At 41.2% G+C, this 13,064-nt stretch overlaps 1 protein-coding gene across 1 annotated transcript in view; it reads left to right on the top strand.

Annotated features, from left to right (window-relative positions):
• SDHA (succinate dehydrogenase complex flavoprotein subunit A) overlaps positions 1-8,945 on the top strand; it is a 28,043-nt gene extending 19,098 nt beyond the window's left edge. Inside the window, exons 12-15 of the mRNA XM_036308495.1 lie at positions 4,683-4,794; positions 4,902-5,032; positions 6,967-7,080; positions 8,712-8,945. Of these exons, the coding sequence (XP_036164388.1) occupies positions 4,683-4,794; positions 4,902-5,032; positions 6,967-7,080; positions 8,712-8,798 (444 nt within the window). The 3' untranslated portion in view covers positions 8,799-8,945. The remainder of the gene's footprint in view (positions 1-4,682; positions 4,795-4,901; positions 5,033-6,966; positions 7,081-8,711) is intronic.
• The last annotated feature ends 4,119 nt before the right edge of the window (positions 8,946-13,064 follow it).

The following is a 13,064-nucleotide window of genomic DNA, read 5'->3' as shown; positions in this document are numbered from 1 at the left end:
CTGGCCATCCTGTATACGTCACAGCCCGAAGGAGGAAGGACAGTGGAAGGTCCAAGCTCAGTTCACAGCGGGACGCGTCCTTTTAGCAGGCTTCCTGAAAGCCCAGCATATCTCATTGCTGATAAATTAATCTCATCATCACACCTAGCTTTCAGCAGTTCTGGGAACTGTCTTTATACTGGACCACTGATGGCTGTAAATAAAATCAGGAAGAGGTGTGCACAGATCGAGGATGGAAACTTGTCTGTGCGTTGATTACTGTTAGAGTATTTACCTTCTAGATCAGCATGTCTGGTGGAACATTCTGTGAGGGTGGAAACATTCCTTATCTTTAACCACATGTGACTAGAGCATATGAAATATAGCCAGTGTGACTAAGGAACTAAATTTTAAATGGATCTAATTTTAATTTAATGTAAGTAGGTACATTTGGTTAGTGGTTACTGTATTGGATAACACAGATTTAGATCAGTAAAAAATAACATTTTTGTTGATCCAATTCTTCTAGTACAGGGATTCTTGGTCTATGAATGAACTCTGTCCACTTGAAATTATTTGCAAGAATTTCTGTATAGAGATATTTTCTGAAAAGAAGCCCTTACTTTAGTCATATTCTGGAAAGGGTCCAGTGGCATATACACACAGATACCACCAAAAGAAAAAAAGTTGCATATAGCTATGCAACTTGCGTCTTCAGGTGAAACTGGGCTTCAAGAAGGTTTCACGGACTGGTAAGGAAAATAGCGTGAGTGAGGGAACAGAAGTATGTTTATGGAAAACCAGTCAAGTGATCCTCTGCAGGACCTTTGTAGTGTGCTGATATCAGGGGTAGGGGGCCAGCTAGGACAGATGTGCCGTTGTGTTATATGGGTAATGGAAATGGCAAATCCATGAGAGACTTTGAAATAGGAAGCACTCTTCCCACCAAAGAAGGCATGTACTGGTATCTACTGTGAGCCAGGCAGTGTTCTAGATGCCAGAGTCGAAATTGAACAAAACACAAAAATTCCTGCCCTGGTGGAATTTACATTTGAGTGAGGGATGGGGGGGGGGGGGGCAGGGAGTAATTTTTTTGCTGATTCCAACTTATACAATAAGAAACAAAAAGGAAATTAGCTAAGTATTGAAGAGAGATAATTACCTAAAAATTCCAAGAGAATAAACTGAAAAACTAATAAAACCAATGCAAGAATGAAATAATGTATCTGGATAGAAGATTTGTTTACAAAAATCAGTAGCTTTCCAAGATGCCAACAATAATCCATTCAAAAGTTAGTATCTTATTCACAGTACAGCCAAAAGAGTTTAAAATACCTTGAATAAACTTAACCTTTATTTTTAATTTTTTAAATATATATTTTTATTGATTTCAGAGAGGAAGAGAGAAGAGAGATAGAAACATCAAAGATGAGAGAATCATTGATTGGCTGCCTCCTGCACACCCCCTACTGGGGATAGGCCACAGCCCAGGCATGTGCCCTGACTGAGAATCAAACCTGGGACCCTTCAGTCCACAGGCCGATGCTCTATCTACTGAGCCAAACCAGAAAGGGCTAAACCTAACCTTTTTACTCTATGTAAAAGGGGTGTGAAAAAATAGGACTACTGAGAACATAAAGAATGTATTAACTAATATTTACTAGATTCTAAGACAGTTTTTTTCCATTTGCTCTTCCTGAAGAACCGTGACATTGATGGTGTACATTATAATCTTACATTGATGCATCATTCTAAGGAAGTAGGTGAGATGCCTATTAAATGGAATTAAATTATAAAGCTACATTACTTTGACAGTGGTAGAGGAAGAGACGGCTTGTCAATAGAACAAAATCAAGTCCAGAAATAGGCCTCTCAGTACATGCGGGGATTTAGCATATGATAAAGGGGTTTTTCAAGAGTGATGAAAGATCATTCTGTAAATGATAGGAAACAGGTAGATTCTACTTCTCATCATGCCTAAAATAATTTTCAAGTTTATTTCATATCACATTTCTTATGAGCATAAACGGTAACACTCTAAAGGTATTTAATATATGAGGAGCTTCTACAGAATAACCAACAGAGCAAGCAGTGAGGGTTCCTGGGCCTCTCTGTGATCTACCACCTCAGCACTCACTGCTATCCATCTCATTATCTCAGCAGTTCTTCGTTTGTTTCACCAGAGGGGTGCCTACTGGCTCTTGTAACATTTAACAGCAAGCCTTGCGAGTGGGGTGAGGTGTTCTGTAGCCCTCATGGAGCTGCTGTCTCCTCTGACATTCAAGGATAGAGAGCTTATGTCCTTCCTGCCACTATGTATTAAAAGCTTTCATCAAACCTTTATTTTAACAGCCATCTGTGATCAAAACTCTCAACGAAATGGGTATAGAAAGAATATATCTCAACATAGTAAAGGCCATAAATGACAAGCCCGTAGCTTACATTATACTTAACAGTGAAAGGCTGAAAACTTTTCCTCTAAGATCATGAACAAGACAAGGACACCTACTCTCACCAGTTTTATTCAATATAGTATTAGAAGTTCTAGCCAGAGCAGTAAGTCAAGAAAAAGAACTAAAATATGTCTAAATTAGAGAAGAAGTAAAACTCACTATTTGCAGATGACATGATACTGTATATAGAAAACCGTAAAGTGTCCACCAAAAAAAACCTACTAGAACCAATAAATAAATTCACTCAAGTCACAGGATACAAAATCAACATACAAAAATCTGTTGCGTTTCTATATACTAATAATGAGCTATCAGAGAAATTTAAAAAAAAATCCAATTTACATTTGCAGCAAAAAGAACAAAATACATAGGAATAAATGTAGCCAAGGAAATGAAAAATCTGTATACTGAAAACTATAACACACTGATGAAAGAAAATGAAGAAGGCCTGCCTGGTGTGCCTCAGTGGTTGAACATCAAACCATGAACCAGGAGGTCACAGTTTGATTTCAGTCAAGGCACATGCCAGCGTTGTGGGCTCGATCCCCAGTAGGGGGCGTGCAGAGGTACCTGATCAAAGATTCTCTCACCATTTTTGTTTCTCTCTCCCTTTCTAAAATCAATAAAAAATATATATATTTTTTTTAAAACTGAAGAAGACAAATAAATGGAAAGAGATTCTGTGCTTATGAATAGTAAGAATTAATATTAAGTTGTCCATACTGCTCAAAGCAATCTTTAGATTCAGTGTAATCCCTATCAAAATTCCAATGGCATTTTTCATTTAAAACTAATCTTACAATTTGTATGGAACCACAAAAGATCCCAAATAGCCACAGTCATAATGAGAAGAAAGAACAAAGCTGGATGCATAGCACTCTCTGATTTCAAACTATATTACAAAGCTACAGTAATCAAAGCAGTATGTATGGTATTGGCATAAAAACAGATGTATAGATCACTGGAACGGAATAGAGAGAGCATAAACCCATGCATGTGTGGCCAATAAATTTATTGCAAAGGAGCCAAGATTTTACAATGGGGAAAGGACAGTCTCTTCAATAAATGATGTTGGGAAAATTGGACAGCCACAAACAAAAGAATGAAACTAAACCACTATCTTACACGGTTCACAAAAATTACTCAAAATTAATTAAAGACTTGAATGTAAGACTTCACCATAAAGCTCCTAGAAGAAAACAGGAGTGAGCTCCTTGACATTGATCTGGTTGAAGATTTTTGGGGCCTGGCAGCTAAAGTATAAATAACAATTGGGACTACATCAAACGAAAAAGCTTCTAGCACAGGAAAGGGAAAAACCAACAAAATGTTGAGAAGACAACCTATGGAATGTAAGAAAACACTTGCAAATCATATATCTAACGGACTAATATATGAACTATATAAAGAACTCATACAACTTAATAGCAAAAAAAAAATCTAATTTAAAATTGGGCAGAGGATCTTAATAGACATTTTTCCAAAGAAGACATAAAAATGGCCAACAGGTACATGAAAAGATGCAAATCAAAACCACAATATGATATTGCCTCACCTGTCAGAAGGGCTGTTGTCAAAAAGAAGTAGGTGTTGGCGAGAATGTGGAGAAAGGGAATCCTCGTGCCCTGTTGGTAGGAATGTAAATAATTGGTGCAGCCACTATGAAAGAGTATGGGGGTGCCTCAAAAAGTTAAAATGGAACTATTGATTCAGCAATTTCACTTCTAGGTATTTATCCAAAGAAAAACACTAACTCAAAAAGATATATGCTCTCGTGTGTTCACTGCAACACTATTTACAATTGCCAAATCATGGAAACATTGACAGATAAATGTTTAAAGATGTGGCAAATATGTACAGTGGAATATTATTCAGCCATAAAAAAGTAGGAACTTTTGCCATGTGCAACAAGATGGATGAACCTGGAGGGAAATTATGCTAAGTGAAGTAAGCCAGAGAAAGACAGTTACCGTTTCTCTCATGCGGAATCGTGAGTGAGTCCTGGGGATGTGATGTGCAGCATGGTAACTAGCTAATAACACTATCGCACATTTGAAAGTTGCTGAGAGGGTATCTCACAAAGTTTCGTTTTAAAGTTCAGAGTAATAACCAGTCTGAATTTCCTAGTTTTTCTACTTAATTTACATAAATATTTTACAGAAAATGAAATGCACAAGAGGAAAATCTGAGGGTTTAGCAGTTTTGATATGGCTTCTTTGTTTGATAGCCTGATGACATTGTGTGTTACAGTCGATGCAGAATCATGCTGCAGTGTTCCGTGTGGGCAGTGTGTTACAGGAGGGCTGTGAGAAAATCAGCCAGCTCTACGGGGAGCTAAAACATCTGAAGACGTTTGACAGAGGTGAGCAGTTCCCAGGCCCCTGCACATAGTTGGGGTGCAGGATTCCCATTCAGTGATGATTTAGCCTCATCCTGGCGGTCTCTCATCGGTGTCTTCTGTGTCCCCAGGAATGGTCTGGAACACAGACCTGCTGGAGACCTTGGAGCTGCAGAACCTGATGCTCTGTGCGCTTCAGACCATTTATGGAGCAGAGGCCCGGAAGGAGTCACGTGGTGCTCATGCCCGGGAAGATTACAAGGTGCGCCTTCCTGACACACTCGTGCACCACATGTCCTCCCCATGGGCACCCCTAACTGGCCCTGCAGTTTCTCCACGTTTACTCCATTTTGAGTAAAGTCAGAGAAGTAAATTGAGAAACATGCTTTTCTTTCCTCCTGGTAACTTCCATAGCTGTGTTCTCAAGGTATTTGTACCACAGGACTTTTTTCTGGCTTTGAGTCAGTATCTCTTGCTACTAACTGTGGCATCTCTAAGCAGAGTGCAGTTTTCCTCATTAGGGCGAAGGTTAGGCTGCAGCTCGAGTACTGTGACCAGAAAATGCTACCTTAGTGATTTAAAATGATGAATAAATCATCATTTTGGGCCTGTGGTTATGGGTCCTTGTCTTGGGGCCACAGCATTTTTAAAGAAGCTGGTTTTTCTGCAGAGCACACTTGTCAGATTCTGCCAGAAAGAGCACTCAGCTTATGAGAGCAAAAAATTGTGGGCGGAGGAGCTGGGGGCAAGTGCCATTTAAGGATGAACAATATCAGCAAGCCATGGGCCAGTTTCCCCAGACAGGCACACACACTCTTGTCTAGGACAGTGTTTGGGCTCCTGACAGCCTACCAGTCTACCCAAAGGGTTAGTGGGAGATTGGCTAAGTAAAGAGGATCTCTCTCTTTTTTTTTTAAATATATCTTTATTGATTTTAGAGAGGAAGGGAGAGGGAGAAAGAGACAGAAACATAGTGATTATCAGAGAATCATTGATCGGCTGCCTCCTGCACACACCCCACTAGGGATTGAGCCCACAACCCATGCATGTGCCCTGACCAGGAATCAAATTGTGACCTCCTAGTTCATGGGTTGACATTCAACCACTGAGCCACACAGGCCCGGCAAGAGGATCTTGATTTATTGAGAATCTGACTGATTCTGTACTGATTGGGGCTGAATTAAATTTGCTGTTTACCTGATGTGAAGTAAGAGATTGGTAAGCACATTCATCATGTGTACGGGAGAACTGGAAGCTGCTCCAGGCTGTGGATTGGCAGTTCTTGTTACAATGAAGTCTTCATTTCATTTAGTCAGCACGTACAACCCACTCACCCCAGGAGAGCAAGTCTTGTCCTTATGTGTTTAGAAGTAAGACATTGTGCTATGGCTCGCTTGCCCCTCGGTAAAAGGTCTTGCCTCTGCACACCCCCACACTTCCCCACCCCGAAGAAATAACAAGTGTTTGGATCTTTGGGGTTTTATATAAAGAGGCTCTTGTATGGCCTATCCATTACCATGTGCTTAATAGCTTCTCTTTAGGAGATTTGGAAAATTTTAATATAATTTTAAGATTGAAACATTTAAATGAAAAAGGCTGAAAGAAGGTGAAATCTCCCAGAGTACAGAGCAAAAAGATAACGTTTTTGATAAATGTTTAAGTGCATAAAAGCACATAAACCGAACTCTGGACCCTCCCTGCTGCAGAAGCCCACTGCCCAGCTGTGTGGCCTGACCTCAGGGATCTTGACTTCGTCAGGACTTGGGCTGTGGTGGAAATGGAATAAGTAAAGTGGGGTTCTGGGATGAGCTGGTACCAAATGAGGGGCTTACCAGTAACTGAGGCTGATGGCTGATAAATGGCTGGCACATCTCGCTTCTCCATTCCCGTGTCTGATACTTAGTTGCACTGTGTTACATGTTCTTTTAGATGAGATGTACACAAGTGGTTTTCATTGTAGAGGGGCAGACCTGGGATAGAACATGACTAGGAAGGTCCTGGCTGTCTGAACAAGGTCTGCTTGGGACAGTGGGACCTCCTTGTTGAGTGGGATGTGGGGTTCATATTAGACCCGTCTCTCATGTATCAGTTTAATGAGTTTGCCATGTTTTGTGGTTATTGCTCTGTTAGAGCAGTAAGGAATTTGGAATGTAATTGTCGATGCTTTCTGAAATATATTTCCTTTCTTGGCCTCAGGACCGGGTTGATGAATATGATTATTCCAAGCCCATCCAGGGGCAGCAGAAGAAGCCATTTGAGCAGCACTGGAGGAAGCATACCCTTTCCTATGTTGATGTTGGGACTGGGAAGGTAGGTGGAGAATGTGGTTTGCTCATATGTGCAGTGACACATGCATTTAATGAACTGGGAGAAGCACCGTGGGTTTAAATGGACTGCTGGTAGATTTGAGACACCACTGAAAACAGAACTCCGCATCATTCAGCAGGACTGGTCTTCCACAGCATTGCCGATGGTCAGGGAGTAAGCCCCCATGACTCGGTGGCAGGGTCTGAAATGGTGAAACCTGAGCCCATGGAGAGTGGGGGCTGGGAAAGGAAAACACCCCTCACCACTTCCCCTCCATTGGCTGGACCACCTGGAAGCAGCTTCAGGGAAGCCCAGGGGATTCAGGGAGTAAGCAGATGGGCCAGCTGAGATTGCAATAGAAGCTTCTGGTCTTACTTACCCATTGGGCATTTTTGTCACCGTTAAGATAGAAATTAAGATACAAAGTGTTTACCCCTAAGCTTTTTTTGTTTTTTAATCTGTTTTTATTGATTTCAAAGAGAGGGAGAGAGATAAAAACATCAATGATGAGAGAGAATCATTGATTGGCTGCCTCCTGCATCCCCCCTACTGGAGATTGAGCCGCAACCCAGGCATGTGCCCTTGACTGGAATTGAACCTGGGACCCTTCAGTCCACAGGCCGAAGCTCTATGCACTGAGCCCAGCCAGTTAGGGCTACACCTAAGCTTTTAATAGCTTGTAAGCGTAGTCTTGATCCTTTATCTGGGTCTACAGAAGTTAAGTTGTGTTTTGTGGTCATCATTTAATATGAGGGCCTGCACCCAGGTGGCTCAATTGTTTGGAGCACTGTTCTGTACTCCAAAGGTTTCGGGTTTGATTCCCGTCGGGTGCATGTGGGAGGCAACTGATCAGTGTTCTTCCTCTCCCTTTCTCTCGTTTCTCTCTCCCTCTCTCTCTCTCCCTTCCTCTCTCTAAAATCAATAAACATATCCTCAGGTGAGGATTAAATATATGCATATATATAAAGCCCACTATGACTGTTTAATCTGGGCAGTCAGTCATTTTCATAATTTTTCATGAAGGCTATTTTCTGACTATATAGGAAGAAGTCAGACTTCCCTCTCCCAGTACAACCCTATTTTTTAAAAATATGTTTTATTGGTTTTTGAGAGGGAGGGAGGGAAGGAGAGAGAGAGAGAGAAACATTGATTGCTGGCCTCCTGCACGCATCTTGCCTGGGGACAGAATCTGCAACCTGGGCATGTGCTTTGACTGGGGAATCGAACCAGTGACCTTTCTGTGCAACTGAGCCACACTGGCCAGGGCTGTTTGGGGTTTTGATGATTATAAAAGAAATACGTGCTCATGTTAGAAAGTACAAGAAGAATAAAGAAAATTGACATTTACAAGTTCACCAATTAGAAATATTGTAATTTTGAAATATTTCCTTCATTTTGTGAATGTGTACAATTTTTTCCTTACGTGTGTATATGTAAATATTCACTTGCAAGTAGAATACAATGGAAGTAAATACACAGTACAAAGATACTTTAAGTATGACAGCATATCCAGGATTTTATCTAAGTGCCTACATATTTGTCTGCAATCTTTTATGGTTAATTTTTCAGGATCATATGATAGTGCTGTTAGTACATTTTTGTGCCTCAACTTACCACCGACTCTTCTGTTTAAGGTTTCTCTGAAATACAGACCTGTAATCGACAAAACTTTAAATGAGTCTGACTGCGCCACAGTCCCCCCAGCCATTCGCTCCTACTGATGAGACCGGAGTTGACCCGCTTTTGTAATTATGTATAATAAATAGCTCACAGACGTGCTTAAATAAAATTCTGTACGCTAGTGAATAAGGAGTGCCATCTCAATAAAGATCAGTGGCTTGCCAGTAATCAAAGCCACAATGAATAACTTTGTGTGTGAAGTCGTTTTTCTTTGACAGTTTCTTTGAGGTGGAGTCCTAGGTATAGAATTGCTGAGTCACCTTTTGTCAAATTCCCTTTCTTAGGGCTGTGGCACAGTGTTTGGACAGGTTCAAGCCTCGGACTAATGAGAAGGCACAGTCCTCTCGTGGCAAAGCCACGTGCAAGTCCTAGCTTGGAGGGCAAAGACCTCCCAGCACAATTATAGCCAAAGGCTATAGTTGTAAGCTTGACCTTATGGTCCGAACCTGTGGTCCCACGTGGCTGAGTGATATAGGTGCAGCAAGTAAACAAAGCTTGAGAACGTTGTAACCACGCCCTTACTTTGCCTCCTGGAATCTGGCTATAAAATAAAGACGGCTTTCAGGCCATGGCACTGTCGCTAGCTCTCCATCAGAGAGGGCAGCATCCCACCCAGACCCAGCTTTATTCTCTTGTCTGTCTTTTCTCAATCCCTCACCGCCCCCTCTCAGGTTCACCAAACCTTGCTGAGCTGGCTCGGCACAGTTAACCAGAAAGGAGACTGGCGTGTTTCATGGGTTGAGGGCTGCATCCAGGGTGCCAGAACTCCTGGCCCTGCTCCATGCCGCACTTCTACCACCAGAGAGAGCCCTCAGCCGAGTTGCAGGTTCTTTCAGCAAGAAGCTAGTGGCTGAGTGCTGAGGGACAGCATCAAGTGTCTGCAACCCAACTGCAAATCCAGCTGTGACAGTCACACAGAGGAGAACATTATTTCAAGGTTCATTGAGTCTATAATTTTAGTAAATTAATCTAACTACACTAGAGCCACTAAGAAATCCTAAATTTCAATCAGTAATCTCATTATTGGTAGTAATGTTGGTATTTATCTTTTGAAATTGTATAGTGGGTTAAAGCTCATAACTAATGTTAACGTTAAAACTAAATTTTTTTTTTAAGAAAGAAAATGGTCAAAAACAGGTGAAAACCCTGTAATACTAAATTTGGCACAGAAATAAGTGTCAACCCATCCTTTTCTTTGTTCTTTTAAAAAATATACATTTCCTAGCTCTGCCCTAGTAACAGTGGACACCCCAAGCACCTGGATTGTGACCTGCATATCATATCCCACTGAAAGAAACCAGGGCTCCTTGAAGAATTGCTGGTTCCTGGAAGGGGGAGTGGGGGGCAGTTGCAACATGACCCTAAAATGTTTTTTTGATTCAGAGAGCCAGGACACCATCAAAGACTGCTGGAACCATGTCAGGCGCCTGGGAGCTAGCCAACAATAATGATCACATCTGATTGAAACACTGAACATACTAAAAATAATGTACAATAGTTTAAAAATAAAAACAGCCAAAACCAACCAAACAAAAAAATAATTGTCACTCTTGGAAGTAACTAGGGCACTAACTCCTAACACTGAAAATGGACAATTAAAGGAAAATGAACAATTATCCTGCCTTTTCTCTATAAACTGCACTCCAGAATAACCTAGTTGATTAGAGAAAGTTCTTTACAGAGGATTTCCTGTAAATAAAAGGAATGATAGGATTTGAACATTGCCACTTTGCAATCCCTGATACAGTGGTTCTGGAACTTGAGTGTGCATCAGAATCACATTGAGGGGTCATTAGCCCCCCAGAACTTCAGTAGATCCTGCATTTCTAACATGTCCAAGGATGATGTGATCCAACAAACATGAAGGAGGTAATTGAGAGGAGATAAAAATTGGTGGCGGGCCAAAACCGGTTTGGCTCAGTGGATAGAGCGTCGGCTTGTGGACTGAAAGGTCCCAGGTTCGATTCCGGTCAAGGGCATGTACCTGGGTTGCGGGCACATCCCCAGTGGGAGATGTGCAGGAGGCAGCTGATCGATGTTGCTCTCTCATCGATGTTTCTAACTCCCTATCTCTCTCCCTTCCTCTCTGTAAAAAATCAATAAAATATATTAAAAAAAAAAAAATTGGTGGCGGAATAACTGGATGCTACACAGACATGTTCCCAGGACCAAACTGGAATTACAACTAAAATACAAAAAAACCCCAAACACATCCTGAATAATCAACTGAAGACTAGCTGGAGAAAACCCTGATAACCAAGGCCAGAAAGTAGAGACCACATAGAGACTTGTAGGAAGGGAGGGTCAGGAAAGGCTGGCTGGGAACCCATAGATACCTGAAGTTCCAGGGAAGAGAGATCTCAGCTGTGGGGGGCTGCCACTGAGAACTCTTGGGTCTAATCCCCCAAGCTGGGCCCCCAAGCAGAGAGCACCAGAACTGAGAAAGGTGCCCAAATAACATCTGGCTGTGAAAAGCAGCAGGGTTGCTGTCTGCCAGAGAAAGTAGGCTGGGAAATGCAGGCACCCTTTGAAAGGGCCAACACACAAAGTTCCATGTTCAGCCACTCACCTTGTGCTCTGGCAGAGGGAGGACAGAGTAGACTGGAGCTATGTGAGCAGAAGCCAGGGTGGGGGCTCTGGTGTTGAAGCTCAGAAAGCAGACACCTCAGTTTCCTGTGCTGAGTGATTCCCTCATGCTGTGAAGGTCATCTTTCTCACGCAGATATTTGCTATCCAATCGGTTCTGCTTGGGGGAAGACTGTTGACCCACTCTATTGGAAAACACCTTGCCTCACAGTGTGGAGTTTCTGAGGCCCATTAAGAGACTGAGAATAACAATTAGCCTCCAGGCAGAAGCAATTGCTTCACCTTGTTGACAAAACTCACCATACCTTGGGTCGACTGCCTGAGGACTACTCAAAATAGAATCCAATCAATCTGCAGACAGAGGCAGCCACTGAAGTTCTTGAGTCTTTGCCTGATCTAATTAGAAACAGCGTTTGACACTGTCATGTACTAGAGATTGAGAGGCATAGCAGATCTACCTAATACACAGTCACAAACCCAAAGAGCCAAAATGAGGAGACAAAAAAAAAAAAAAAAATACAAGTGAAAGAACAAGAGAATTCTCCAGAAGAAGAGATAAATGGAGTTAAGAAATTTATCTGACATGGAATTCAGAATAATGTTGGTAAAGATGCTCAATAGCATGAGAAAAGATACAGTAAATCTGAAAATGGAAATAATGAATAAGATAGCATAAACAAAGAACACATTGGGAGGAATACACAGTATATTAAGGGAAACTGAGGATCAGATCAGTGAGTTAGAGGACAGGGAAGAAAAAAATCAGAGAACCAAAAAGAAAAAAACAATTAAAAAACAGTAGGACAGCTTAAGAGAGCTGTGGAACAACATGAAACAATAATATTCATATAGTTGGTGTGCCAGAAGAGGCAGGGATGCCCACTTTCACCACTCCCGTTGGACATAGAACTGGAAGTTCTAGCCATAGTGATCAAACAAGAAGAAGAAATAAAGGCATCCAAATTGGAAAAAAGGAAGTAAAACTCTCATTCGCAGATGGCATGATATTATACATAGAAAACCCTAAAGACTCCACCAAAAAACTAGGTTTAATAAATGAATTTGGCAATGTAGCAGGATACAAAATCACCCAAAAATTGGTGGCTTTTTTATATACTAACAATGAATTCTCAGAAAGAGAAACTAAACAATTCCATTGCAACAAAAAGATTTAAGATATTTAGGAATAAACTTAACTAAGGAAGTAAAAGACTTGTACTAGGAAATCTACAGGGTGTTGAAAAGAGAGAGAAAAAGATATAAACAAGTGGAAGAATGTACCGTGTTCATGGATTGGTAGAATTAACATCATTAAAATGTCCATGCTACCCAAGGCAATCTACAGATTCAATGCAATACCTATTAAAATACCAACAGCATAGTTCACCAACCTAGAACACATACTCCAAAATTTTATATGGAACCAAAAAAGACCCCAAATAGTTGCAGCAATCTTTTTTTTTTTTTTTTTAATTGCTTAAAGTATTACAAAGGGTATTACATATGTGTCCATTTTATCCCCCCGCCCTAGACAGTCCCTAGCCTCCCCTATCCCCCAATGTCTTATGTCCACTGGTTACCAAATAGTTGCAGCAATCTTGAGAAAGAAAAACAAAGTTGGAGGAATTACAATACCAGATAGCAAGTTATATTACAAAGCCACCGTAATCAAAATATCCTGGTACTGGCACAAGAACAGGTATATAGATCAATGGAACAGA

Source organism: Myotis myotis, unplaced genomic scaffold (genome assembly GCF_014108235.1).
Source record: "Myotis myotis isolate mMyoMyo1 unplaced genomic scaffold, mMyoMyo1.p scaffold_m19_p_5, whole genome shotgun sequence".
NCBI classification, from domain to species: Eukaryota; Metazoa; Chordata; class Mammalia; order Chiroptera; family Vespertilionidae; genus Myotis; species Myotis myotis.
Note: the sequence above shows the minus strand (reverse complement) of the source record. Positions and strands in the feature narration are given on the sequence as shown.